General features: G+C 38.8%; 2 protein-coding genes and 1 non-coding gene across 7 annotated transcripts; 2 read left to right on the forward strand and 1 right to left on the reverse strand.

Moving 5' to 3' along the window:
• Positions 1–6,027: 6,027 nt before the first annotated feature.
• LOC112790255 (uncharacterized) lies at positions 6,028–27,536 on the forward strand. Of its 5 annotated transcripts, none has more exons than XM_072232792.1 (6): positions 6,028–6,297; positions 24,986–25,361; positions 25,477–25,715; positions 25,812–26,006; positions 26,535–26,627; positions 26,754–26,845. In XM_072232792.1, exons 1-3 carry the CDS (start codon positions 6,163–6,165, stop codon positions 25,680–25,682), a joined length of 717 nt encoding a protein of 238 aa, XP_072088893.1. In that variant the 5' UTR covers positions 6,028–6,162; the 3' UTR covers positions 25,683–25,715; positions 25,812–26,006; positions 26,535–26,627; positions 26,754–26,845. The 5 variants fall into 5 exon arrangements, with proteins under 5 accessions (XP_072088893.1, XP_072088892.1, XP_072088894.1 ...); XM_072232793.1 differs by lacking the exon at positions 6,028–6,297 and adding exons at positions 23,994–24,129; positions 26,964–27,536 and having other exon boundaries at positions 24,986–25,715; positions 26,754–26,855; XM_025832568.3 differs by lacking the exon at positions 6,028–6,297 and adding exons at positions 23,995–24,129; positions 26,964–27,519 and having other exon boundaries at positions 25,477–26,006; positions 26,754–26,855.
• Positions 11,114–12,759, forward strand: LOC112776147 (uric acid degradation bifunctional protein TTL-like). The gene is made up of 4 exons (XM_072233751.1): positions 11,114–11,350; positions 11,491–11,592; positions 12,259–12,352; positions 12,451–12,759. The coding sequence occupies exons 1-4, from the start codon at positions 11,114–11,116 to the stop codon at positions 12,627–12,629; spliced, it is 612 nt and encodes a 203-aa protein (XP_072089852.1). The 3' UTR covers positions 12,630–12,759.
• LOC112792881 (small nucleolar RNA R71) lies at positions 17,071–17,178 on the reverse strand. The gene has a single exon (XR_003197601.1). It is a non-coding gene; the product is annotated as a small nucleolar RNA R71 (small nucleolar RNA).
• Positions 27,537–27,744: the final 208 nt, after the last annotated feature.

Genomic DNA, 27,744 nt, shown 5'->3' on the forward strand with positions numbered 1-27,744 from the left:
ACAAAGACTACAAAATAATTGAAGTATTACTCACTAGGAGATATGGGAGTTACGATCCATTCATCCTTGCGCAAAAAGCTGGACAAGTGTATTACATGCCATATCCACAAGGCTGTAAGTCTAATTGGAAGGTTGTGATTACATGTAAACCACGAAAAATAATGGAGGAGGCACAAAATGAATCTGAAACCGAGGTGTATCAGAATGATGAGCCTCCACATTCTAGGATCATTTCAGAAACTGAGTTTCCACCATCATTAGCATCTACGTCAGGAGATGTTGATATGATACAACTTCAAGTAGTTGACCTCCAGGTTCCTAACGTAAATAATGAGGAGGACGATGACATTGAGAACTATGATGACGATGATGCTTACATTGATGATGATGGAAGTTCAGAATTCTCAAATTGAGGTTTTAGTTGTAAATTCTTAGTTTGCAAATTTATTAATTTACTTTTAAGACTCTTGAACCTTGACTTTAAGAACTCTCAGCCATTGATTCCTTTAAACTTTGAAGCATGCATTTTTTGACATTTTTCTAAATTAAATTACAATTTTTATTCTTTACCCAATTTCACTTTTTTTTTATTAAAGAAAAATCTGCTTCTGCTATATTCTTTACCCAATTTGTGGCATATCTCCCAAAACACGCTGCTTTTTACTACTAGCTGATGACACTACTAGCTTATTTTACTTTAATTGCATATTTGCTAATACTCCTCTTGCTGCTGCTACTTCAATGAGCTGGCAGTGCAGGGTTAGAATATGCTGTAAAAAATCCTGCAGCCACTGATTCCTTTAAACTTTGAAGCATGCATTTTCCTCTCATCTTCCTACTCTTCCTTCCCATGCATTTTCCTTCCTACTCTTCCTACTCTTCCTACTCTTTACTGAATTCAAATCTGCAAAAGTATTTTACTACTAGCTGATGACACTACTAGCTGATTTTACTTTAATTGCATTTTACTTTAACTAGTATGGATAATAACTTGCTTATTTTAATGTGTACAGGATATGGTTGGTAGAGATGGAGATTGCGGCCGTGGCCGTGGCCGTGGCCGTGGCCGAGGCCGAAAGGGGAGGCCTAGGCTTTCTACTGGTCAGCCCCTTGACTTGCATGCGGATCCATACTCTCTCGTTGGGTCATCATCCGACACGACTGCTCCAACCAATGGGAGACCGCCACCTATTGCTACTACTACCCCCTCCCGTCAGGAGCCTCAGATACAAATGATGCCTACTCCGGGTGTGCCAAGATCATGCACTCAACAAGCCAATGAACCTTCCAATACTGCCTCACATGGTATGCAGAGTGATCCAGGTATTGTAGCTCCCAGTCGACCAGAATCTTGTGGGGAACGACAAACCACATCTAATAGTACCCAAGATGCTCAGGGTCAAGGAACATCCACTGCCACTGGTCACTCCAGCACAAGTGCTCCAAAGCTTAGATATGATGGTGCCAAATGGTTTTTTATTTGCTTTAAATTTTATGAATAGCATGTCTCATTTTTACTAAGTAATATGTCATTATCATTTTTTGGTTTTTGATGTAGTTGGCACCCACCTAAGCTTGGATTGAAACGTATTTCTCAGGTTTTTAAGAAAAACTACAACAAGCCTTGGCTGAGTTTTGATGAGGCAGATGATGATATTCCGAAAATATGGTGGACTGAGTGGAGGGTAAATTAATTCAATTGTTCTTATTATATTTTTTGTTTATTTTGGTTTCCTGAATTTAAGTTGTTCCTCTTATCAGCATTCTAATCTGTATCTGCTGTGAGATAATTGATTTCAAAGGTGTATTTTTCTGGACATCCCTGCAACTGCAAGTGTTGGTTGTTTTTGCTTCTACTTTTAAGTCTTTGCGTGAAGTAATAATGAATGAGTTAATGAAACTAACATAAGTGGAAAGGGGTGTATAGTGATATTAATGTCTCCGATGGAGGCAACCACCAGATCCTACATGTTCTGATTGAGATCACGGTGGTGGGGCCTCAATCACTGAATCTCCCAAGTAACGTTAAGGAACACCAATTTTTTAATAAACTCTCTTCTGCTTCATTTGATTATTAAAGCCTAATATTGTTGAAGTTTACCCCTGCTGCCATCCATGTGCAAACCTTTGATTTGAATTTAAATCTGCACAAACATCAAACATGACACCCATGGGATTCTCGACAATAGTACTATTAAACTTGTGACTAGCCCAATCATGTGTAGTTGTGTACAAAGTTATGCATATCTATTATTATGCTTCTCTGTTTCACTTTTTTTTATTATTTTCTGTGTGGTATGAGAGAGAGAGATAGAGAGAGAGAGAGAGAAAAAGAGAGGGTGTGTGGGTGTGTTTGCGTGTGGTGTTAGTATTGAGAGAGCGTAGCTGTCTGTCTGCTTGCTTGTTTTTCCCTAATTTATTACTAAAAGTGACTTATGAGAGAGAAAGCAAGTGTGTGTATATGTGCAACTGTGCATTGCAAATTGAAACTAGTTGCAGGATAAAGCTTAAATTATCTTTAGATTTAGCTTAAATTATGATTACAAAGTAAACCAAAAGTACTATAGATTAGTCGTATTCTTGTCCTTTAAATTGATGGCTTATATATAATTGTACCATAGACCTAAAGTTGTGGCTTTTGAGCTCCGAAGGATCATGTCCACAATCTAAATTAATAGCTTTCTTTAATTTAATTATTACCTTAATTTTTTCAACATTGTCTTAGATGAAACTAGGCACTCAACTCGAACTAGAAAAAAGATCAGCATATTTAGATGATTTTCACTACATGATTGTATTATCTAAACCTCATTATTGTTTTTCGTTTTATCCTAATATTTTACATAATTTTGCTATTAGAGAGAATTCTTATATCTTTAGATTATTATTACTTGTTAAACTCAGCATTACTTGTTATGTATTTGTCAGCAAAATAAATTTGTATCTGTTCAGAGGCTAAATTTTATTCCAATGATTTTTTTAAAATAGAAATGCTTTGACATTATTGATACGGAAGAGGATGATATCTATCAAGCTTGGAGGTTTAGGGCTGCCAAGCGCTTGCGAGGTATGCTCCATGCCATTCACAAAAAAGGTGCCTGTCCATATTGGATCCCACCAGAAGTTCTTGGTGAATTGATGAGACGTTGGAACACTGATGCCTATCACTACAACACACGCGGTGGTTCCCTGTGCCAAATTTCCTGCGGTTTCACAAGACGCAGCAACTAAGGGTGAATTGCTGCGATTCATCCCCAAAATTAGCCTTCCGACGCCAATTCCTTCTGCTTCTGCGTCGAACCCACAAGCCCACCGCTAACCCCAAACCCTCTACCGATTTTCTAACCCAATCGCGCCTCATAATACCCAAAATCAAGTATTTTAGAAACCCGCCAAAGGAGAAAGCAGAGCGCGCGAAAGTCTTCCCTACTCTACCGTGGCCCAATCTGTGACTGTGGAGTCTCGTGCATGTCCATCCAACCCTCTCCCTCCTGCCGTCGACCCTTTCCAGAATCAGATCCGCACCTCAGCTCTTCATCGCGCGAACACATAAGGGGCAGAGGCACAAACACATCTCCCCGCGCCCATCCTTGCTGCCGTTCAAACAAAGAACACAACTACAAGCTGAATCTTGCTTCTCGTTGCCGGTGGATCCATCGTCGACCAGCATCGTGGTTTACAATTTTGGTATGTAGAAAACCCCTCTTTTCTTGTAAGGTTCTAGTTTGTTCTTTATTTGTTAGCTCTGTCTCGCATATGAATTGTGCCGTTGTTTTTATTCCACTAAAAGTAACTGGTATCTGAAAGGGTAGATCAAAGGTTTGCGGGGTACTTTTTCACCAATTTTGCCTGAAACCATAAGCCATAGAAATAAATTAGAAGTGGCAACCCCTTTCCATGTAGCAGAACCTACCACCAAATTTTCAAGTGTTAATGTTAATGAGGTTGTATGAGCCCTAAAACTAGAAGCAGATAATTTCTATCAATTATATCTACAATTATAGTCCAAAATAATGAATTCTGTTATCAAATATCAATGAAATAACAGATTGGTTTGAATTTGAGTATATACTCTATCGATCCGAAGCTCATTTAGTGGGACTAATTAAGAACTTTACACAAATTAGCATTCAAACAAAAACCTGTTCATTGGTGCCATATAATTTTAAATAATGAAACTGCAGAAGGTTAAGAAGACTAATGGGTTCAGCAGAATTGATGTAGTAGATAAGAGGTTATAGCATAACACAATCTTGTTATTATTGCTTTTTTGTTTTTTATTTTTGTACAAGCGCAGTAAAGTTCATATAATTATAGATAATCCTGTTAATTCATAATTATGTCCTGGTTAATGTATAATGTGTTTTGCTCAGTAAAAGTGTTTAGCCATTGAAATTAACAATTTGACAAAATGGCCATTTATAAATCTAGTTTGAAACTTCATAGAGTATCGAGCATTGAAATAGAATATTTTAAGTGAAGAAAAGCAAGAGTAATTAATAAGTTGAGAAGGTTCTTTCTTATAATTGGTTGTGACATCAAATCAGCCTACTTGATGTATGTATTGCGTGTTCATTCAGAGAATCACTAATCACATTGTCACGTTTGCAACTACTCTTAGAATCACATTGTCTAGTATCTTCTGCAGTGTCTTATTCTCTTGCATATTTAAAACTACAAATTCAAGAAAGTGAACTTCTATTCCAACCATTTTTATATGTCTTCTAATTCCAAACTCGTGCATTAACAAACATGCAAAAATGAAAGTAGGAATTATTTAAGCAACATGTAATTATTAATTAATAAGGAGTTCCAAGATTGATGATGAGATGATATTTTGTTAATTTATTATAATACCTAAAGATTCTTATTGCTCTATGGTTAGTACCTCTACTAATAGACTACTACTCCAGATAACCCTTTTTTTCAATTTTATTCAAATAGCTTGCCAGTGTACCAGTGCTAAAAATTGGTCAACTTAAGACAAGCTTTTGTTAGTTATAATTGTAAAGTATTTTAATCGCATGCTCCAAGTGCTTCATTATGATTATTTTATATTCATGATCTTAGCCTTCTTTAACATAATTGATTCTGGATAAACATTATTTATTTAAGTAGTGGACCACGTTAAGGAATATCCTCGACATTACTTTGATCGTTCCATTGTTCAAAACCTGGTCTTTATTATTATTATTTAAAAGTGAATCATACATACAGAACAATATTCTGATTTTGTATAATTTCTAAGGTGAGTTTACTCTCTTTCCGCCATTTCAATATATTGTTTTGTTTCTATAGAATTTCCCTTCCTTATTTCTTTTAATTAGAAAACCTCACATGATTTATTATAATACGTGTCACCTAAAGCTTCAACATTATGGTGTGATCAAAGAATGAGTAATTATTTAATAGAGAATTAAATCATGGGGTGATAATGAAGATCAGATGTCTGAGTTGCTGTCAATTTAATTAACATGTTGGTCGAATGCCATTAATGTTTATTTATTTTTTATTCATTCTAATGATTGACTTGATCATGTAAGAGTTTGTCTCATGGTGGTGGTGGTTAACACTGGCCGTGTCAGATTGCATGAACGTCAAGACTGACATGGCTGGATGAGCAGCAGCTGTATATTTAATGGAATGGTAAAGATTAGACCAATAAGAAACACTGGCTGGTTAATAAGTTATCCCAAATCAAGATTCAAGAAGCAAGAATTCTGTTTAGTGTTAACATAACAAAAGTTATTCACAATATAAACTGAGATTGGTAAATGGAGAAGCTCACCAAATGAAGTGAAGATAAAGTTTCAGTTCTAAAGTTTGATATGTGTAGGATTGTTATCTTTGCAAAGAACTCAAGTATTATATTATATATAGCATAGTACACATGTTAGATTATTATTCTTGTTTCTCAGTTCCTGGTGTCTCATTATTACTTATTTCTCATCCCAACACACTTATCAATTACTTATTTCTCATTAGTTACCAAACTTAGCTTTTGTGTTTTGTTAATCACATTTTGTTTCCTCTTGCTCTGTTCAATTGATGCAACTTCCGTGATAGTCCTCTTATAATTCTGTTTGAAATAAGTTTGAAAGTTATATATAAAGCCACGCTTGTGCCAATGTGGATGTTACATATATATTGTGCCAACTTGTCATGTTTACCAAGGTATCTAATTCCACATTTGGTATAAAAAGGTCAAGACTGTTGAAGAACGATTCAAAGCTTCTGTTGAGGACCGAAGAGAAGACTTGGAATCCCTCCTGCGTGAGTGCACGAAAGAGGACGCAGGTACATTATTACTAGAAAATTACATCATTTTCTTCCCCTGCCTCATATTTCCTGATTCATCCGATAATAAATTGGCTTTAGGATTTCCACTTTCTATGTTGTACTATAGCTTGGTTTGCTTATTGGGAATGAATAGAAATCTTAGCAATGTGTGATTGCGTCATGTCAATCAGCAACTCTCCTAAAGTCTGATTCTTGGCAATATTCTGTGATTGTACATGTATTTATGTTTATCTTGGCTGGTGATTATTCTTATCCAACGGAACTTCTTATGCTGTTAATAAGTTATACTCTATAACATTCAGCTAGCTTAGTAAAGCAGTATTTAGATTTAGTTATTTATAATCAAGCAGTGTGAGTTGTGTTCAGGATAGATATATGATTTTCCAATTATGCCGTGAAGTTAATTTACTATATATTAACTTATATTTCGTAATAGAGAAGTTTGATTAGCAAGGGTGTATTCCTGAACATCTAATAAACAAGGATACCGCAAAATAAAAAGGCAATATGGAAGATGGGAAACAATGGCTGGAAGTTAATACTAACTATTTTGAATTCATTAGACTAGCTAATGACGTTTCAGGAAGACGATAGTGCAGTATTTTTTTGTTCAATTTTTTTCTGTTATTTATATTTTTGTTTTTTGTATTTTTACACTCTAACTTCTGTTCCTCCCCCTCCTTTTTTTTTTACAAAGGAAGCTCTTCTTTTCTATTTCATTTTTTCGCTTTGGAACCAGAAATTCTTTCTTCCAGTACTTTTTTACAAGTGCAGAATTAGACCATGAGTAAGCAACCTTTCCTTCTACCATTTATATGCTATCTATTATCCCGGATACAAGTACCTTTATCTCTGTTTCATTCCCAAGTTATGCTCCCATTCTCTCTATAGGATTACTTATTGAATTAAAATATGTTATTACTCTCCCATTAAATAACTGTGATAAATTTAATATATGCCTTTGGATTACTTATCATTCGTTTATACGATATCGTTAAAGTAGATATAGATAAGAGTTGGATCTCGAAGCCTCGAGGTAGTATCGAATATAGGGCCGGCTCGAACAAATTTTTGGACTTCGCATTTGCGAATGCATCATCCGATGGGATGATACAATGTCCATGTCCTTCGTGTGGGTTTCGGCTTTTCCAATCTAGAGAGGATACCTACGATCATCTGCTGTTAAGACCGTTTCCTGCTAAGTATACCTTCTGGTTACATCACGGCGAGAGACGTGTAGGAGAGAGATCTACTGAGACACAAGAAGCTGACCCAGATAGCGTCTACCGAGATCCAATGCGCGACATGCTTCATGAGGCATTCAACCTGCCAGGTTTCATTCCTAATAAAGAAGAATCAGGCAACATGGATTTTGGGAGGGACGCCGAAGAGTTGCCGTATCTGTACAGTGAACCTAGTCAAGCGGCCCGTAATTTTGATGAGCTGCTTCAGGATGGAGAGCAGGAATTGTATCCGGGATGCGCAAAATTCTCAAAGCTGGCATTCTTAGTGAGGCTATACCATATAAAGTGCCTGTGCAGAGTGAGCGACAAGGCTTTCAGAATGATACTAGAGCTACTAGGTGAGGCCTTTGAGCATGCAAAGATTCCGGCCTCACTCCACGATGCGAAGAAGACCATACGAAAGCTCGGCATTGCGTACAAGAAGATAGATGTATGTCCGAATGACTGCATGCTATATCGAGGCAGCAACCAAGAACTATCTAGGTTCAAGGAATGTGGGACGTCGAGGTGGAAGCAAAAGACTAGGAGGAATTCCATTGTCCGGATCAATGTAGTTGTTAAGAAGAATGGGAAGCCGCAGGCGGCGAAGGTTCTTTGTTACTTTCCCCTTATTCCACGACTACAGCGGATGTTCATGTCTAGTAAGACATCGACTGACATGTTGTGGCATAAGAAAGGTTCTAACTCAGATGGTTTTTTGAGGCATCCAAGGGACGGAGAGGCATGGAAGGCATTTGATAGAAGATATACTGACTTCAGTGGTGATCCGCGCAATGTTCACTTAGCCTTGGCTAGCGATGGCTTCAACCCCTTCGGAAATCTCAACTCAAGGTACTCGATCTGGCCCGTGATCCTCATCCCCTATAACCTACCCACATGGATTTGTATGAAACCCAGCTCTTTCTTGCTGTCTATGATTATTCCCGGTCCCAAGATGCCTGGTAATGACATAGATGTCTACCTACAGCCCTTGATAGATGAGTTGAAGCAGTTGTGGGGTGGTGTTGATACGTGCGACACTAGCGAGAAAAAAACATTCAAGATGCATGCTGCGTTGATGTGGACAATCAGTGATTTTCTAGGGTTGGGCAACTTATCTGGGTGGAATACGTACGGTGGGAGAGCTTGTCCTACGTGCAACTTAGATGCTGAGCTTAAACGACTCACCTTCAGTCAGAAATGGTGTTTTATGGGTCATCGGCGCTTTCTGAGTCAAGGTCACAGATTTTGGCATGACCGGGTCAGATTTGATGGCAATGTAGAGGTCAGACGTCCCCCTGTAACATGTTCGGGTGGAGATATTTTGAGACAGTTGGATAATGTGCATGTCAAGCATGGCAAGAGGCAAACGGTTACCGGTAGAAGAGCACGCGGACAACAGGTTGCATTACAAGATGAATCTCCTTGGAAAAAGAGGAGTATATTCTTTGAACTACCATATTGGGAATATAATTTATTGCATCACAATATGTACGTGATGCACATAGAGAAAAATGTGTGCGACAACATACTGAACACAATACTGAATGACAGTGGTAAATCCAAGGACAACCTCAAAGCTCGAAAAGACCTCCAACTGATAGGAATTAGGCATGAACTCTAGCCTCGAGAAGATGGAAAGTATCCCACTGCAATATTCTCCATGTCGAATTCACAGAAAGACGTCTTTCTTAGGAATTTAAAGAACGTGGTCTTCCCAGATGGTCATTCGAGCAACATATCTCGTTGTGTTGACCTACAGCAGCGAAAACTATCCGGCTTGAAAAGTCACGACAACCACACTCTCATGGAACATCTTCTCCCAATTGCATCAAGGAATGTATTGGAAGCCCCAGTGGCAGTCGTCCTGGCTGATTTCTCATCTTTCTTTCGACGACTATGCAGTAAATCTATAGACCCTCAACAACTTCCTCTCCTACAGGAACATGTTGTCATCACTCTTTGTCAACTGGAGATAATTTTTCCACCATCTTTCTTCACAGTCATGGTACACCTAACCGTGCATTTGGTCGAAGAGGTACGCCTAGGAGGCCCGGTGCATTATAGGTGGATGTATCCAATTGAAAGGTAACAAAAGGACTAATTTTACAATGCAATTATTTTGAAAGCGAACAACCTAACACCCATATCTTGCTCATAAAGGTACCTATGTCGTCTCAAGCAGTACGTGCGTAATAGGGCAGCACCGGAAAGATCGATTGCCGAGGGCTACTTATTCGATGAGATTCTCACTTTCTGTTCATGATACCTGGATAATGTTGAGAGCAGGATCAATCGACCAGTACGTGTTGATGATCGACCGAGCGAAGATGTGACTGTTACTGTTACAAGCATGTTCCCATCGATTGGCAAAGCGGTAGGGGCTTCAGCATGTATAAATCTTTCACCAACCGAGAGACTCCAAGCACATCGTCACGTATTGGTCAATTGCACAGCGGTGGAGAATTTCTTAGAGTAAGTGTAGTTATTTCAGCTCGGCTGATGATGTACCCCAAGGCAATATTTGTTAAATCATTTGACAATAAATCCATGTGGTATGTCCAGGGATTTTAGGGCTAGCAGAAAAAGACAGCTACGAAGTATTGGAAAAAGAAATGAAGCCTACATTGACAAGGTTGTCCACAGAGAATTCGCCGAGTGGTTCAAGCATGAGGTAAATCTTCTGTATGGCTATTCCATTTTTAGTTTCGATGGTATCTTGCCTTCTTTTACCTAACTGAAAAAAAAAGTATATTTCATTAGTAGATACCATTGGGAAGTACTATGCACCCGAGAGAAATGCAGTGGCTCGCATGTGGCCCCAATATTCAGGCAAGGCGCTTTACGACGTACAATGTCAATGGATTCAAGTTTAGAACCCTATCAAGAGAGGATGGAATGAGAACCCAGAATAGCGGGGTTTGTGTCACTTCTGACACTAGAAGTTATGCAAGCGCTCGTGACAGTAACATGGCTGTTGGTGGCGTTGTGTATTACGGGAGATTGGTAGACATCATTGAGCTGAATTACAGTGGTCAGTTTTCCGTGGCCTTGTTTAGATGCATATGGGTAGACACCACGCCTGGTAGAGGCATAAAACAAGACATTTTTGGCCACACCTGTGTCAACTTTAGTAATCCGATACACACTGGTGATCGTGAAGATGACGAGCCATACATTCTCGCATCCGAGGCTCGCCTAGTATACTATGTAGACGATGAAGTCGATAAGGACTGGAGTGTAGTAGTCCATGTGAAGCCGAGAGATTTGTTTGACATGGGTGAATACAATGAACACTGTGAGGTCGAACTTTCCCTCCAACCAAGTCTGACTGATTTGTCTAAGCATGATGTTGACGGTATTTCATTGACCAAAGATGGCGACTTAGAAGAACCCACGCCTGATGCCATCGATACCGGAGAAGAGGCTGCTGATTCATAGATAAATTTGGCTAGCAATATATGACGTGCACACCAATATAAAGAGAGTTATTTAATTGTTTTTTATTTAATTTCGCTTTTTTTATGGGTTTGTACCTTGAGAATTGATATCGTTGACTTGTATACTTAGAGTTCTCTTGCTCAACTTTTATGTGTTGGGACCTAACAGGGAAATTGGAGGAGAACAAGCTCTTTATCTGTGCAAGCAGCTTCCACTTCATCCACTCGATGCAAGAGGCATCTCCGTTCTCTTCCCTTGAGCACGCAACATCATTCGCTCGGGAGTTATGGTTCAACAATTCGCCTATTAGATCATGGTTGGATGCATTCTCCGCACACAGGCACATAGGAGTTGCTATTGGTAGAGCGCCTACTGAACTAATATCGGTACGTGGTCAATCTGGCCCACCGCTCAGGGGTCCTTTTACTTCGTCTACCGGTGACAACTATTTGAGTGGGTTTAGTATCCTGTAAACATAATACAAAGCAAAAATATCTTATGATTTGTATGACCCGTAATGTTGTAGGATTTGTGTCAACTCGGAGCAAAGTACCGGAAGAAATTTGGCTTCGAATTCTTTACAACTACAGACATGAGACATTCGCATAGGATACTGGCGGAGGTGAAGGTAAAAAGTCTTTTTACACATTAAATCTATGATTTGCCCAGATGGGACCACTTATATTATATTTATATGTGATATTTAGATATATGCCATCAATTCTTTCTTTCACCACTGCTTTCTCAAGTACATAAATTCTTTTGTGCTGTCATGCTATTAATTGACTCTTTTCAAAAAACTAATTATTTAAATAGAAATCTGTTTTTCTTGTCTCCTTCTTGGTCATACTTGCTGATTTGCATTCTTTTGGAGTTCTGGCATATCGATCAGGCTCTCTTGCTCCTTCAATTACACGAATCACATTTTCAATTGATTCAAAAATTTCCCCTGCCCCTGAACATAGTAAGATTTTCCTATGTACTTTCTTCTTATCACTTGAATTGCCAAATTGTACTGATGATGTCAATGGTTTGAGTTTATGCTGGTGTGTTGTGAAAATGGGAAATCATTTAGAAATTGTGACAAATCAGGTTGATCAGTTGCTGTTGTGTGTTGTGATGTTATGGATTGACTCTTTTATAAAGCCTCGTTGTTTAAAGCAAAATCTTTGTTTCTTGTCTACTTCTTTCTAGCAACTTTGAGAATTGTTACCATAGTTCAGATTTCATAGGCACTGTCTCCCTAGCTCTTGGATTGCCCCATTGTTTTGATGCTCACTTTGTTCTGATATAGGCCCGATGCGAGAACAATATCCTGGTTGAACTGGATATTGCGTCCAAACAGGAATTCATTTTCATAGAAAGAAAACTTACTAAACTCTGGAAACGTAAGTCAAACAAGCCTTGCAGAATATAGTAACCTGACCCTGTTATCTATAAAATGTGTAATTTTATTCCAAGCGATTTGTTATGCTCTAACTTTCAGGACTATCTGAAGAGAAGCTTCAAGAGGACACAGACGACATAGGGAAGATAGGTCAAGACTCACTGGAAGAAGAACTACTGCCCAGCAAGAGTTCCGATGAGGTTTCTTCGACCCGTCAAAAGGCTTGTTTGAGAGATTATGACCTCAATAAGACACCAGACGAGAACGAGAGACTTTGATTCATCTCTAGTTTGTATTCTTGTGATGGTGTCTTGTCGAATAATGTTTCTCAGTGTCTATTTCCCTAAGGGCCTTTTATGTCTTGGATGTTATTTCTACCACTATCTTGAAGATTCCCACCTCTTTCTTTTTTTTCAAGAATGTGCACATGTCATTTAGATAAAGACACGGATTTTGGTGATACCATGTTTTAAATATTTATTTAAAGATTATTATACAAAGATATTTAACCAACGTTATAATTTATTTTGTACTTCTTTATTACATGTTGAAAATTGTTTTCACAATAAATATTAGGTGTAGAATTTCATTTTTAGATTTGAATTCCAATATTCAATTACATAATTCAAATAAGCAGCTTAAGGGGTCTCATCCCACAATATTTCGAAATATGCCATGGAAAATGAATCAAGTATGTGCTAGTGCCTCCTGCTTCCTCAACACACTCACTTAAAGAGGATAGAAAATGAATCATTATATCTTTCCTGGATCAAAGGTGAATAAATCATATTGATAGTGATGAGCGGATAATTTGTACGCTTTTTTGCATTGTTTTTAGTATGTTTTTGGTATGATATAGTTAGTTTTTAGTATATTTTTATTAGTTTTTAGCTAAAATTCACTTTTCTGGACTTTACTATGAGTTTGTGTGTTTTTCTGTGATTTCAGGTATTTTCTGGCTGAAATTGAGGGACCTGAGCAAAAATCTGATTCAGAGACTGAAAAGGACTGCAGATGCTGTTGGATTCTGACCTCCCTGCACTCGAAGTGGATTTTCTGGAGCTACAGAAGCCCAATTGGCGCGCTCTCAACGGCGTTGGAAAGTAGACATCCTGGGCTTTCCAGCAATATATGATAGTCCATACTTTGCCCAAGATTTGATGGCCCAAACCGGCGTTCAAAGTCACCTTCAAGATTTCCAGCGTTAAACGCCGGAACTGGCACCCAAATGGGAGTTAAACGCCCAAACTGGCACTAAAGCTGGCGTTTAACTCCAAGAAGAGTCTCTACACGAAAATGCTTCATTGCTCAGTCCAAGCACACACCAAGTGGGCCCGGAAGTGGATTTTTATGTCATTTACTCATCTCTGTAAACCTTAGGCTACTAGTTCTCTATAAGTAGGACCTTTTACTATTGTATTTGGGGACTTTGGTAGCTATCCTCATTTTTATGCTATCTTAGATCGTTGAGGAGGCTGGCCTCATGGCCATGCCTAGACCTTGTTCTTATGTATTTTCAACGGTGGAGTTTCTACACACCATAGATTAAGGTGTGGAGCTCTGCTGTACCTCGAGTATTAATGCAATTACTATTGTTCTTCCATTCAATTCCGCTTGTTCTTGTTCTAAGATATCACTTGTTCTTCAACTTGATGAATGTGATGATCCGTGACACTCATCATCATTCTCACCTATGAACGTGTGACTGACAACCACCTCCGTTCTACATTCGATTGGGTGAATATCTCTTGGATTCCTGATTGCACGATGCATGGTTGATCGCCTGACAACCGAGTGCTCGCCTGACAACCGAGCCAACCATTCTGTGAGATCAGAGTCTTCGTGGTATAGGCTAGAACTGATGGCGGCATTCAAAAGAATCCGGAAGGTCTAACCTTGTCTGTGGTATTCTGAGTAGGATTCAATGATTGAATGACTGTGACGTGCTTCAAACTCCTAGCAGGCGGGGCGTTAGTGACAGACGCAAAAGAATCGCTGGATTCTATTCCGGCCTGACCGAGAACCAACAGATGATTAGCCATGCTGTGACAGAGCATAGGAACGTTTTCACTGAGAGGATGAGAGGTAGCCACTGACAATGGTGAAACCCTACATAAGCTTGCCATGGAAAGGAGTAAGAAGGATTGGATGAAGACAGTAGGAAAGCAGAGAGACGGAAGGAAAGGCATCTTCATGCGCTTATCTGAAGTTCCTACCAATGAATTACATAAGTACCTCTATCTTTATCTTTATGTTTTTATGCGTTCATCATTATATCCATTTGAGTTTGCCTGACTAAGATTTACAAGATGACCATAGCTTGCTTCATACTAACAATCTCCGTGGGATCGACCCTTACTCGCGTAAGGTTTATTACTTGGACGACCCAGTGCACTTGCTGGTTAGTTGTGCGAAGTTGTGTTAATGCCATGGTATTGAACACCAAGTTTTTGGGGTTCATGACCAGGGATTATGAGAGTTGTGAAAAGTATTGTTCACAATTTCGTGCACCAAGTTTTTGGCGCCGTTGCCGGGGATTGTTGAGTTTGGACAACTGACGGTTCATCTTGTTGCTTAGATTAGGTATTTTATTTTTCGAAATTCTTGAAGATGAATTCTAGAGTTTCATGATGATTTGTTGAAGTCTGGCTGGCTGTGAAGCCATGTCTAATTTCATTGGACCGAGGTTTCAACTTATCATCACAAGAGCTTGTTGATTTCTATCAATCTTGCTATTGGAGCAGTGATCTGCTAAGGCTTGGCTGGCCTTTGGCCATGTCTAGTATTTTGGACCGAAGCTTTCTTTGAAAGCTTGGCTGGCTGTGAAGCCATGTCTAATTCCTGGACCGGAGTCTTAGACTAGCATTGCACTAATTCCTGGAATTCTCATTAAGAATTTTGATACCTTTTTCCTTTTAATTTTCGAAAAACACAAAAAAAAATCAAAAAAATCATAAAAACCAAAAATTTCTTGTTTAAGTCTAGTGTCTCATCTTAAGTTTAGTGTCAATTGCATGCATTCATTCATGTGTATTAAGGATTTTCAAGTAATTCTTGATAATTTTCATGCTCTGATCTTTGAATTCAATTGACTTGAGTGTTTTGTGTGTCTCATATGCATTTTCATTTTGTTAGTGTCAGTAGTATACAAACTGCTAAGTTTGGTGTCTTGCATGCATTGTTATTTAATTCTTGTTGCATTTTGATTTGTTCTTATTATTAAAAATCCAAAAATATTTTTTAATTTGTGTCTTCTCAAGTCAATGATACAGAGAATTGAAGATTCAGAACATACAGCAGAGGAATTATACAGAAAAAGCTGGGCGTTCAAAACGCCCAGTGAAGAAGGACAGACTGGCGTTTAAACGCCAGCCAGGGTACCTGGTTGGGCGTTTAACGCCCAAAAAGGTATAGTTTTGGGCGTTAAACGCCAGAATGTGCACCATTCTGGGCGTTTAACACCAGGATGGCACAAGGGGGAAGATTCCGTTTTTCAATGCAATTTTTTTCAGGTTTTCAAAGTTTTTCAAAATCAAATCTTTTTCAAATCATGTCTTTTCAATCATATGTTTTCAAAATCAATCTTTTCAATCAAATCTTTTTCAAAAATCAATTTCTTTCCTTTTTCAAAGATACTTGCTATCAATTAATGATTTGATTCAACATTTCAAGTATGTTGCCTTTTCTGTTGAGAAAGGTTTAATGTTTGAATCATATCTTTTCTTGTTAGCCAAGTTTTTAATTTTCAAAATCAAATCTTTTTTTTTATGTTTTTCAAATCATATCTTCTCAATCACATCTTTTTAAAACCAATCATATTTTCTTAACCACATCTTTTTCAAAATAGTTTTCAATCAAATCTTTTTGGTTTCTAATTTCAAAATCTTTTTCAAAAAACACTTTATTTCTTTCCCACTTTCATTTTCGAAAATTAAGTAATGTTTTTCAAAAATATTTTCAAAATTTTCTACTTAATTTTCGAAAATCACTTCCCTTCTTCTCACATCCTTCTATTTATGGACTAACAATATCCCTTAATGCAAAATTCGAACTCCATCTTCTTTGATAAGTTCGAATTTTCTACTTCTGTCTTCTACTCTTCTTTTCCTCTGACACTTCAAGGAATCTCTATACTGTGACATAGAGGATTCCACATTTTCTTGTTCTCTTCTCTCTCATATGAGCAGGAGCAAAGACAAAGGCATTCTTGTTGAGGCTGATCCTGAACCTGAAAGGACCTTGAAGAGAAAGCTAAGAGAAGCCAAAACACAACTCTCTTTAGAGGACCTGACCGAATTCTTCAAAGAAGAAGAACACATGGCAGCCGAAAACAACAATGCCAACAATGCAAGGAAGGTGCTGGGTGACTTTACTGCACCTACTCCCGATTTCTATGGGAGAAGCATCTCTATCCCTGCCATTGGAGCAAACAACTTTGAGCTTAAGCCTCAATTAGTTTCTCTAATGCAACAGAATTGCAAGTTCCATGGACTTCCACTGGAAGATCCTCATCAGTTTTTGGCTGAGTTTTTGCAAATCTGTGACACTGTCAAGACTAATGGGGTTGACCCTGAGGTCTACAGACTTATGCTATTCCCTTTTGCTGTAAGAGACAGAGCTAGGACATGGTTGGACTCTCAACCTAAAGAAAGCCTGGACTCTTGGGAAAAGCTAGTCAATGCCTTCTTGGCAAAGTTCTTTCCACCTCAAAAATTGAGTAAGCTTAGAGTGGAAGTCCAAACCTTCAGACAGAAGGAAGGAGAATCCCTCTATGAAGCTTGGGAAAGATACAAACAATTAATCAGGAAGTGTCCTTCTGATATGCTTTCTGAATGGAGCATCATAGGTATTTTCTATGATGGTCTCTCTGAACTATCCAAGATGTCTTTGGATAGCTCTGCAGGAGGATCTCTTCATCTGAAGAAGACGCCTACTGAAGCTCAAGAACTGATTGAAATGGTTGCAAATAACCAATTCATGTACACTTCTGAAAGGAATCCTGTGAACAATGGGACTAGTCAGAAGAAAGGAGTTCTTGAGATTGACACTCTGAATGCCATCTTGGCTCAGAACAAAATATTGACTCAACAAGTCAATATGATTTCTCAAAGTCTGTTTGGAATGCAAAATGCACCAAGCAGTACTAAGGAAGCTTCATCTGAGGAAGAAGCTTATGATCCTGAGAACCCTTCAATGGAAGAGGTGAATTACATAGGAGAACCCTATGGAAACACCTATAATCCTTCATGGAGAAATCATCCAAATTTCTCATGGAAGGATCAACAGAGACCTCAACAAGGTTTCAACAACAATAACGGTGGAAGAAACAGGTTTAGCAATAGCAAGCCTTTTCCATCATCTTCTCAGCAACAGACAGAGAGTTCTAAGCAGAATACCTCTGACTTAGCAACCATGGTCGCTGATCTAATCAAAACCACTCAAAGTTTCATGACTGAAACAAGGTCCTCCATTAGAAACTTGGAGGGACAAGTGGGTCAGCTGAGCAAGAAAATTACTGAACTCCCTCCTAGTACTCTCCCAAGCAATACAGAAGAAAATCCAAAAGGAGAGTGCAAAGCCATCAACATGGCCGAATTTGGAGAGGAGGAAAAGGCAGTGAACGCCACTGAGGAAGACCTCAATGGACGTCCACTGACCTCCAATGAGTTCCCCAATGAGGAACCATGGGAATCTGAGGTTCAAAATGAGACCATAGAGATTCCATTGGACTTACTTCTGCCATTCATGAGCTCTGATGAGTATTCTTCCTCTGAAGAGGATGAGTATGTCACTGAAGAGCAAGTTGCTAAATACCTTGGAGCAATCATGAAGTTGAATGACAAGTTATTTGGAAATGAGACTTGGGAGGATGAACCTCCTTTGCTCACCAAGGAACTGGATAATTTGTCTAGGCAGAAACTGCCTCAAAAGAGACAGGATCCTGGGAAGTTTTCAACACCTTGTACCATAGGCACCATGACCTTCAAGAAGGCCTTGTGTGACTTAGGGTCAAGTGTAAACCTCATGCCTCTCTCTGTAATGGAGAAGTTAGGGATCTCTGAGGTGCAAGCTGCAAAAATCTCACTAGAGATGGCAGACAACTCAAGAAAACAAGCCCATGGACTTGTAGAGGATGTTCTGGTTAAAGTTGAAGACCATTACATCCCTACTGATTTCATAGTCCTGGAGACTGGGAAGTGCATGGATGAATCCATCATCCTTGGCAGACCCTTCCTAGCCACAGCAAAGGCTGTAATTGATGTTGATAGAGGAGAGTTGATCATTCAAGTGAATGAAGAATCCTTGGTGTTTAAGGCTCAAGGATATCCCTCTGTCATCATGGAGAGGAAGCATGAAGAGCTTCTCTCAAAGCAGAGCCAAACAGAGCCCCCACAGTCAAACTCTAAGTTTAGTGTTGGGAGGCCACAACCAAACTCTAAGTTTGGTGTTGAACCCCCACATTCAAACTCTAAGTTTGGTGTTGGGAGGTTCCAACATGGCTCTGAGTATCTGTGAGGCTCCATGAGAGTCCTCTGTCAAGCTACTGACATTAAAGAAGCACTTGTTGGGAGGCAACCCAATGTTTTATAATTAACTATTTTCTTTTGTTATTTTATATTTTTTGTAGGTTGATGATCATAAGAAGTCACAAAATCAATGAAAAAAGCAAAAACAGAATGAAAAACAGAAGGAAAAACAGCACACCCTGGAGGAAGAACCCACTGGCGTTTAAACGCCAGTGAGGCTAGCTGTTGGGCGTTTAACACCCAGTCTGGCACCATTCTGGGCGTTTAACGCCAGAAAGGGGCACCAGACTGGCGTTTAACGCCAGAAAGGGGCACCAGACTGGCGTTAAACGCCAGAAAAGGGCAAGGAGCTGGCGTTAAACGCCAGAAATGGGCACCAGCCCGGCGTTTAACGCCAGAAAAGGCTAAAAACGTGTTTTTTTTCTTGCTATTTGGTGCAGGGATGACTTTTCCTTGACACCTCAGGATCTGTGGACCCCACAGGATCCCCACCTACCCTACCACTCTCTCTCTTCTTCACCCATTCACCAATCACCTCAACACCTCTTCACCAAAAATCCTTCACCTATCAAATCCCATCTTTCTCTTCACCACTCACATCCATCCTTCATAAAACCCCACCTACCTCACCATTCAAATTCAAAAACCCTCCTTCTCCTATATAAACCCTCCTTCACTCCTTCATTTTCACACAACATACACACCACTTCTCCCCTTCTTGGCCGAAAACAAAAGCCATTCCCTTTCCCCTCACTTCTTCTTCTTCTACTCTCTTCTTTCTTCTTTTGCTCGAGGACGAGCAAACTTTTAAGTTTGGTGTGGTAAAAGCATTGCTTTTTGTTTTTCCATAACCATTTATGGCATCCAAGGCCGGAGAAACCTCTAGAAAGAGGAAAGGGAAGGCAAAAGCTTCCACCTCCGAGTCATGGGAGATGGAGAGATTCATCTCAAGGGTGCATCAAGACCACTTCTATGAAGTTGTGGCCTTGAAGAAGGTGATCCCCGAGGTCCCTTTTTCACTCAAAAAGGGTGAATATCCGGAGATCCGACATGAGATCCGAAGAAGAGGTTGGGAAGTTCTTACCAACCCCATTCAACAAGTCGGAATCTTGATGGTTCAAGAGTTCTATGCCAATGCATGGATCACCAAGAACCATAATCAAAGTATGAACCCGGATCCAAAGAATTATCTTACTATGGTTCGGGGGAAATACTTGGATTTTAGTCCAGAAAGTGTAAGGTTGGCATTCAATTTGCCCATGATGCAAGGAGATGAACATCCTTACACTAGAAGGGTCAACTTTGATCAAAGGTTGGACCAAGTCCTCACAGTCATATGTGAAGAGGGCGCCCAATGGAAGAGAGATTCAAGAGGGAAGCCGGTTCAATTGAGAAGGCATGACCTCAAACCCGTGGCTAGAGGATGGTTAGAGTTTATACAACGCTCAATCATTCCTACTAGCAACCGGTCCGAAGTTACCATAGACCGGGCTATCATGATCCATAGCATCATGATTGGAGAAGAAATAGAAGTTCATGAGGTTATAGCCCAAGAACTCTATAAGGTGGCGGACAAGTCCTCTACCTTAGCAAGGTTAGCCTTCCCTCATCTCATTTGTCACCTCTGTTATTCAGTTGGAGTTGACATAGAGGGAGACGTCCCCATTGATGAGGACAAGCCCATCACTAAGAAGAGGATGGAGCACACAAGAGACCCCACTCATCATGAGATCCCTGAGATTCCTCAAGGGATGCACTTTCCTCCACAAAACTATTGGGAGCAACTAAACACCTCCCTAGGAGAATTGAGTTCCAACATGGGACAACTAAGGGTGGAGCATCAAGAACACTCCATCATCCTCCATGAAATTAGAGAAGATCAAAGAATCATGAGAGAGGAGCAACAAAGACAAGGAAGAGATATTGAGGAGCTCAAGCACTCCATAGGATCTTCAAGAGGAAGAAAGAGCCGCCATTACTAAGGTGGACCCGTTCTTTAATTTTCTTGTTCTTTATTTTCCTGTTTTTCGAATTTTTTTTTTGCTTATGTTTATCCATGTTTGTGTCTTGTGATCATTAGTGTCTTAGTGTCTATGCCTTAAAGTTATGAATGTCCTATGAATCCATCACCTCTCTTAAATAAAAACGTGCTTAATTGAAAAAGAAAAAGAATTGCATGAATTTTGAATTTTATAACAGTTTAATTATTGTGATGTGGTGGCAATATTTTTGTTTTCTGAATATATGCTTAAACAGTGCATATGTATCTTGAATTTGTGGTTCATGAATGTTGGCTCTTGAAAGAATGATGAAAAAGGAGACATGTTACTGAGGATCTGAAAAATCATAAAAATGATTCTTGAAGCAAGAAAAAGCAAAAAAAAAAAAAGAAAAAGAAAAGAAAACGAAAAAAAAGAGAGAAAATAAAGAAATAAAGTTGTGATCCAAGGCAATAAGAGTGTGCTTAAGAACCCTGGACACCTCTAGTTGGGGACTCTAGCAAAGCTGAGTCACAATCTGAAAAGGTTCACCCAATTATGTGTCTGTGGCATGTATGTATCCGGTGGTAATACTGGAAGACAGAGTGCTTTGGGCCACAGCCAAGACTCAATAAATAGCTATGTTCAAGAATCATCATACTCTACTAGGAGAATCAATAACACTATCTGGATTCTAAGTTCCTAAAGAAGCCAATCATTCTGAATTTCAAAGGATAGAGTGAGATGCCAAAACTATTCAGAGGCAAAAAGCTAAAAGCCCCGCTCATCTAATTAATACTGATCTTCACAGATGTTTTTGGGACTCATTGCATATTCTCTTCTTTTTATCTTATTTGATTTTCAGTTGCTTGAGGGCAAGCAACAATTTAAGTTTGGTGTTGTGATGAGCGGATAATTTGTACGCTTTTTGACATTGTTTTTAGTATGTTTTTTGGTATGATATAGTTAGTTTTTAGTATATTTTTATTAGTTTTTAGCTAAAATTCACTTTTCTGGACTTTACTATGAGTTTGTGTGTTTTTCTGTGATTTCAGGTATTTTCTGGCTGAAATTGAGGGACCTGAGCAAAAATCTGATTCAGAGACTGAAAAGGACTGCAGATGCTATTGGATTCTGACCTCCCTGCACTCGAAGTGGATTTTCTGGAGCTACAGAAGCCCAATTGGCGCGCTCTCAACGGCGTTGGAAAGTAGACATCCTGGGCTTTCCAGCAATATATGATAGTCCATACTTTGCCCAAGATTTGATGGCCCAAACCGGCGTTCAAAGTCACCTTCAAGATTTCCAGCGTTAAACGCCGGAACTGGCACCCAAATGGGAGTTAAACGCCCAAACTGGCACTAAAGCTGGCGTTTAACTCCAAGAAGAGTCTCTACACGAAAATGCTTCATTGCTCAGCCCAAGCACACACCAAGTGGGCCCGGAAGTGGATTTTTATGTCATTTACTCATCTCTGTAAACCTTAGGCTACTAGTTCTCTATAAGTAGGACCTTTTACTATTGTATTTGGGGACTTTGGTAGCTATCCTCATTTTTATGCTATCTTAGATCGTTGAGGAGGCTGGCCTCACGGCCATGCCTAGACCTTGTTCTTATGTATTTTCAACGGTGGAGTTTCTACACACCATAGATTAAGGTGTGGAGCTCTGCTGTACCTCGAGTATTAATGCAATTACTATTGTTCTTCCATTCAATTCCGCTTGTTCTTGTTCTAAGATATCACTTGTTCTTCAACTTGATGAATGTGATGATCCGTGACACTCATCATCATTCTCACCTATGAACGTGTGACTGACAACCACCTCCGTTCTACATTCGATTGGGTGAATATCTCTTGGATTCCTGATTGCACGATGCATGGTTGATCGCCTGACAACCGAGTGCTCGCCTGACAACCGAGCCAACCATTCCGTGAGATCAGAGTCTTCGTGGTATAGGCTAGAACTGATGGCGGCATTCAAGAGAATCCGGAAGGTCTAACCTTGTCTGTGGTATTCTGAGTAGGATTCAATGATTGAATGACTGTGACGTGCTTCAAACTCCTAGCAGGCGGGGCGTTAGTGACAGACGCAAAAGAATCGCTAGATTCTATTCCGGCCTGACCGAGAACCGACAGATGATTAGCCATGCTGTGACAGAGCATAGGAACGTTTTCACTGAGAGGATGGGAGGTAGCCACTGACAATGGTGAAACCCTACATAAGCTTGCCATGGAAAGGAGTAAGAAGGATTGGATGAAGACAGTAGGAAAGCAGAGAGACGGAAGGGAAGGCATCTTCATGCGCTTATCTGAAGTTCCTACCAATGAATTACATAAGTACCTCTATCTTTATCTTTATGTTTTTATGCGTTCATCATTATATCCATTTGAGTTTGCCTGACTAAGATTTACAAGATGACCATAGCTTGCTTCATACTAACAATCTCCGTGGGATCGACCCTTACTCGCGTAAGGTTTATTACTTGGACGACCCAGTGCACTTGCTGGTTAGTTGTGCGAAGTTGTGTTAATGCCATGGTATTGAACACCAAGTTTTTGGGGTTCATGACCGGGGATTATGAGAGTTGTGAAAAGTATTGTTCACAATTTCGCGCACCAGATAGCAACACTATAACTTAGGCACATTGATAACTTCCCACTCATTAACCCTTTTGATAATATACATTGCATTTAATTTCTTCTAGAGCTTATTGATGCTTAATCTGTTTCTCTTTTTGGTTGGGCCCATTTTAAAACAAAAACACAGCTCTATTTTTTCATAGATAGATAAATCCACAGATAAATGTTACAAACATTTATTTTGGAGTTCTCAATAGCATCATTTTAGCTATTTATTTTATATATTTTTTTCTTGATAACAAAAGAAAGAATACCATTAATGTATTATAATTATGGAACCACTGAAATTGGAGTAGTATTATAATTGAATTCATTCATTCCTTTTTTTTATAAATAGTCAAACGGGTTTGAATATACTAGTATAGTAGTATACTATCTTTGACCCATATCCAGAGGATCTTATTCTTTCCATATCTCAAGGCCCACACTTAAGTCAAACTTTGAAGTGGTTATTCTAAATATTTAAATACCTAGTCACTCCTTAACCCCACTCCCACGCTAACTGAATCCTTATTTTCACTCCCCAAGCCGTCGGATCAAATCAGCATAGTCGGCATTGTTGCGCCCTTAGCTCCCTCACGGCGGTACCATCAGTCAACTCCTCTTCCACACGGTTGTCGTCCTCGTTAAGGTAACAACTTCCACCTCTATCATGCTAATACTTATGTGCCTAATATTGGATGAGCCCTTATGCTCGTTGAGATTCTGACCCTTTCTATTCGCATGCAATCAATCCATCGTATTTAATTTTTTTCAACCTACCACTAACTCCCCTTCTATGTGGGTACAAATATTCACAGATAAATTATAATTGGCTTTGGGGAGAGGGGGGATTGCATGTTCATATCTTAAACGTCACTATAAAAAGGGATTAAATAATTAGCCTTTGTTAGTTTGATCTAATTTCTGATTTAATTTTTCACAAGGGGTAATGATGGCTATTAATTTTAGGCCTATTTTCATGAATAAAAAAATCGTAATGGTAGTGGTGAATCTAATGGAGTAAGTGGTGCTAATGCAAAGAGAGAATAATAACTTTATGGAAATTTAACTTAATTAATTCTTTTGCTGAATATTAATGATGGCGGTTAATTTTAAGTATAGTTTCTTAGTTAAAAATATCTGGAATGTTTGCAACTGTAATAAATAGGAATATTAATAATTGTAATTAATAATCTAATGTACTGGACATGGCTTATGCAATTAGAGAATTAAGAAAACTCATAATTTATTTATGCTATGTGTACTGGGTTTCATTGTCCCAATAGAATTAAGAAAACTAGTAATTTATTTATGCAATGGCTGGATCATTTGGAAAAAGAGATTATATTAATGTAATTAATATATGTACGTATATATACTGGTATATATATTGGGAGTAATGCTATTAGCCTAAGACGCGATGGCTCCTTTACCAGCCTGTTGAGGTAGATAATTTTAACATGAGATAAAAGTTTATGTTGGCATGCTACATGTGTTTACATTAGGATTTTAAGATGCCCAAGAAAGCTCGCTTCAAGAAAAACGCAAGAGTGTCGCCACCGCGTCAGCAGCCTATAGCTGCACCTCCTGTGTCTCCACCATCCGATGACGATGACTGGCTCATCCCTCCACCCCCCAATAATGGTGGTGTCTCTAGTGGGGCTATTCTGCAACCCTTTCGTCCACCCAGGAGCGAACCAAGACCTGTGTCACATGCCGCTAGTGGTTCACAAGTGACGGAACCGTGCAATGAAGACATTGACTCAGAGGCGCAAGAGGTAGATTCGTTTGAGGAACACATTGAAAGGATTTTAGAGAATTCTGATGCTGAAAAGCGCAAAGGACGAAAGACCACTGAGTTTTGGAATGTTGATCTCATTGGTAACCGGTGTTGAACCATTAAACTTTTTAATTGCTTAGCTAATGATATACTTAGGTATGGCTTACATGTTGGGCACGTTGAACATGTAAATACCATTTTTTTAATTTTTTATAGATTCTGAAGGAATTGTCAAGCCAGCTAAAATGAGTGTGAGAGAGGCTATGGAGCAGTCTCTTAATGGTAGCAAGATCATATTGAGGTTCAATGAAGAACTGCAAGCAGTCGGAGATAGAGCTGGCCTGTTGAGTGGCATTCTAGGAGCGCTGGGTTCTGATTATAGCAAATTTCCTATCTGTGAAAAGAGTTGGGCAAAGGTCTAGGGCAAAGATAGGGTTTATGATGATTGCATAAAGGTAATGACTTTCGGCGTTGTTTAATCATATCAAACCTTAGAACTTGCAACTACTTACAGCTGAACTTTGTCGTCGTGGGAGATGTTCCACTTTCAGGATAGTAGTGGTATAATCAAGAAAACACTTTTACAGCAAATGGGAAAGTCCTGGAAGGACACAAGGGGGAGGCTATATAACTCCCATTACAAACCATTATGGACACTTGAGCAGAATCTTGAGAAGCGCCCGGAGGGAATTCCTAGAGAGCACTGGAAGTGGTACATTGACTATCGTAATGATCCTGCGACAAAGGTACCCCATTAATTTAATTATGATGAAATCCTTTCAAGTCTGAACATGCAATTTTGATCATTTTTTGATCTGATCTGATATATATAAATAGTTTTATTAAAGTTGATTTGAATTTGAACCCTGTTATTTAATATACATGTTTAATTAAATTTAATATAAACATATATACTCAGCACATGTCAGGGTCCAGTAAGAATGTTTGGATAAAATCATAATATACACTTGCATGATAATGAGATTGATGTACACCAAATTTCATTAGTACAACCTTGTTGTTTGTATGTTACCGTATAGGACTTTTGTTTTAATGTGAGTACCCCTATTATTATAATTTATGCAATATTATAATTGTTATTGGGCTGTCACAGATGCCTGGTAAAGCTTTTTTTATAGAGGTTGTATTTGCATATTAGAAATATAATAACATTGTTAATTACTTATATATGTAAATAGGGCCCGCATGCATATATGCTACATAATTATATTTATTACTTTAGTGAACAGCAGTTTATTGTTGATTTTTAATAGGCGAAATGCAAGCAAAACAGGCTGAATCAAAAGAAGCAACTTTACACACACACTGGCGGTTCTAAAAGCTTGGCTAGGGCAAGAGAAGAAGAGGTAATATAAATTTGTAGTCAAGTATAACTGGCATTTAGTGTTCATTTATTTAAATAGTAAAACAACATAGAATTATTGGAAAACTCTAAAGAAGTGAGATTCATGGCATAGATTATATTGTCACAGTCAGAAAAGCAAGGGAGGAAAGTTGGTAAAGGAGAAATATTTATCCTAAAGCACAAAAGATCTGATGGAAGTTATATACATGAAGAAGCTCGGAAGATTGGTGTAAGTACAGATAATCATTTATGCTGTATCATGTTGGGTTTAGTTATTAGAATGTCTTGAGAATGCTATTAGCCTAGTGAGATTGTGTAATTTTATTCATGCTGGCAGGAAAAAATACATGAGATTGAGCAGCTGGATGAATCTACAAGATTATTGTCACAAAATGATTCACTTGCCCAAGCTCTCAGTAAAGAGCACCCGGGTAGAGTGCGTGGGATGGGACACGGGCCGACACCAAGTCAACTCTTCCGTCCGAGTTCGCAGCCGCCGGTGGATAGAGCTCAAGTAGAAGAGACCCAAAGGATGCTGCGTGAACTACAGGCGGAGGTGACAACCGCAAACTTGAAGTGAAAAGCAATGGAGGATGAATTAGAAGCTGAGAAAACGAAGAGGCAGGCAATAGAGAGTGTGCTGAGTTATCTAGTCCAACAGCATTGTGGGGAGCTGCCTCCGGACATCGCTGCACGGATGAATTGTTTGGACGGACATGGCAGAAAATAGAGATTAGGCTATATGTGATACTCTGTCTTTCAGTATATGTTTAGTTTATGTTAAGTATGCAGCATTAATTATTAGCCAAGTACTTTACCTTTTTGGGTGACTATTAAAATACTCTATTGACATTATTAAAATATATATGTTAATTTGCTTCGCAGTTAAATATTCATGAGCTATTTTTCCATAGTGCAGAATTTTAGATATAAAAAAAGGTATAATAATATTTAAATAAAAAGGATGAAAGAAAAAATTAATAAAATATAAATAAAAAGTTTAAAAAAAATTAAATAACGATAACATTGTTTAGATAAATTCAAATATATAAAAAAATTATCCAGGTTTGTAAAATCAAGCAAAGTAAATTATTAAATAAAATAAATCAGACTAGCTG

Source organism: Arachis hypogaea, chromosome 3, assembly GCF_003086295.3.
Source record: "Arachis hypogaea cultivar Tifrunner chromosome 3, arahy.Tifrunner.gnm2.J5K5, whole genome shotgun sequence".
Taxonomy (NCBI): domain Eukaryota; kingdom Viridiplantae; phylum Streptophyta; class Magnoliopsida; order Fabales; family Fabaceae; genus Arachis; species Arachis hypogaea.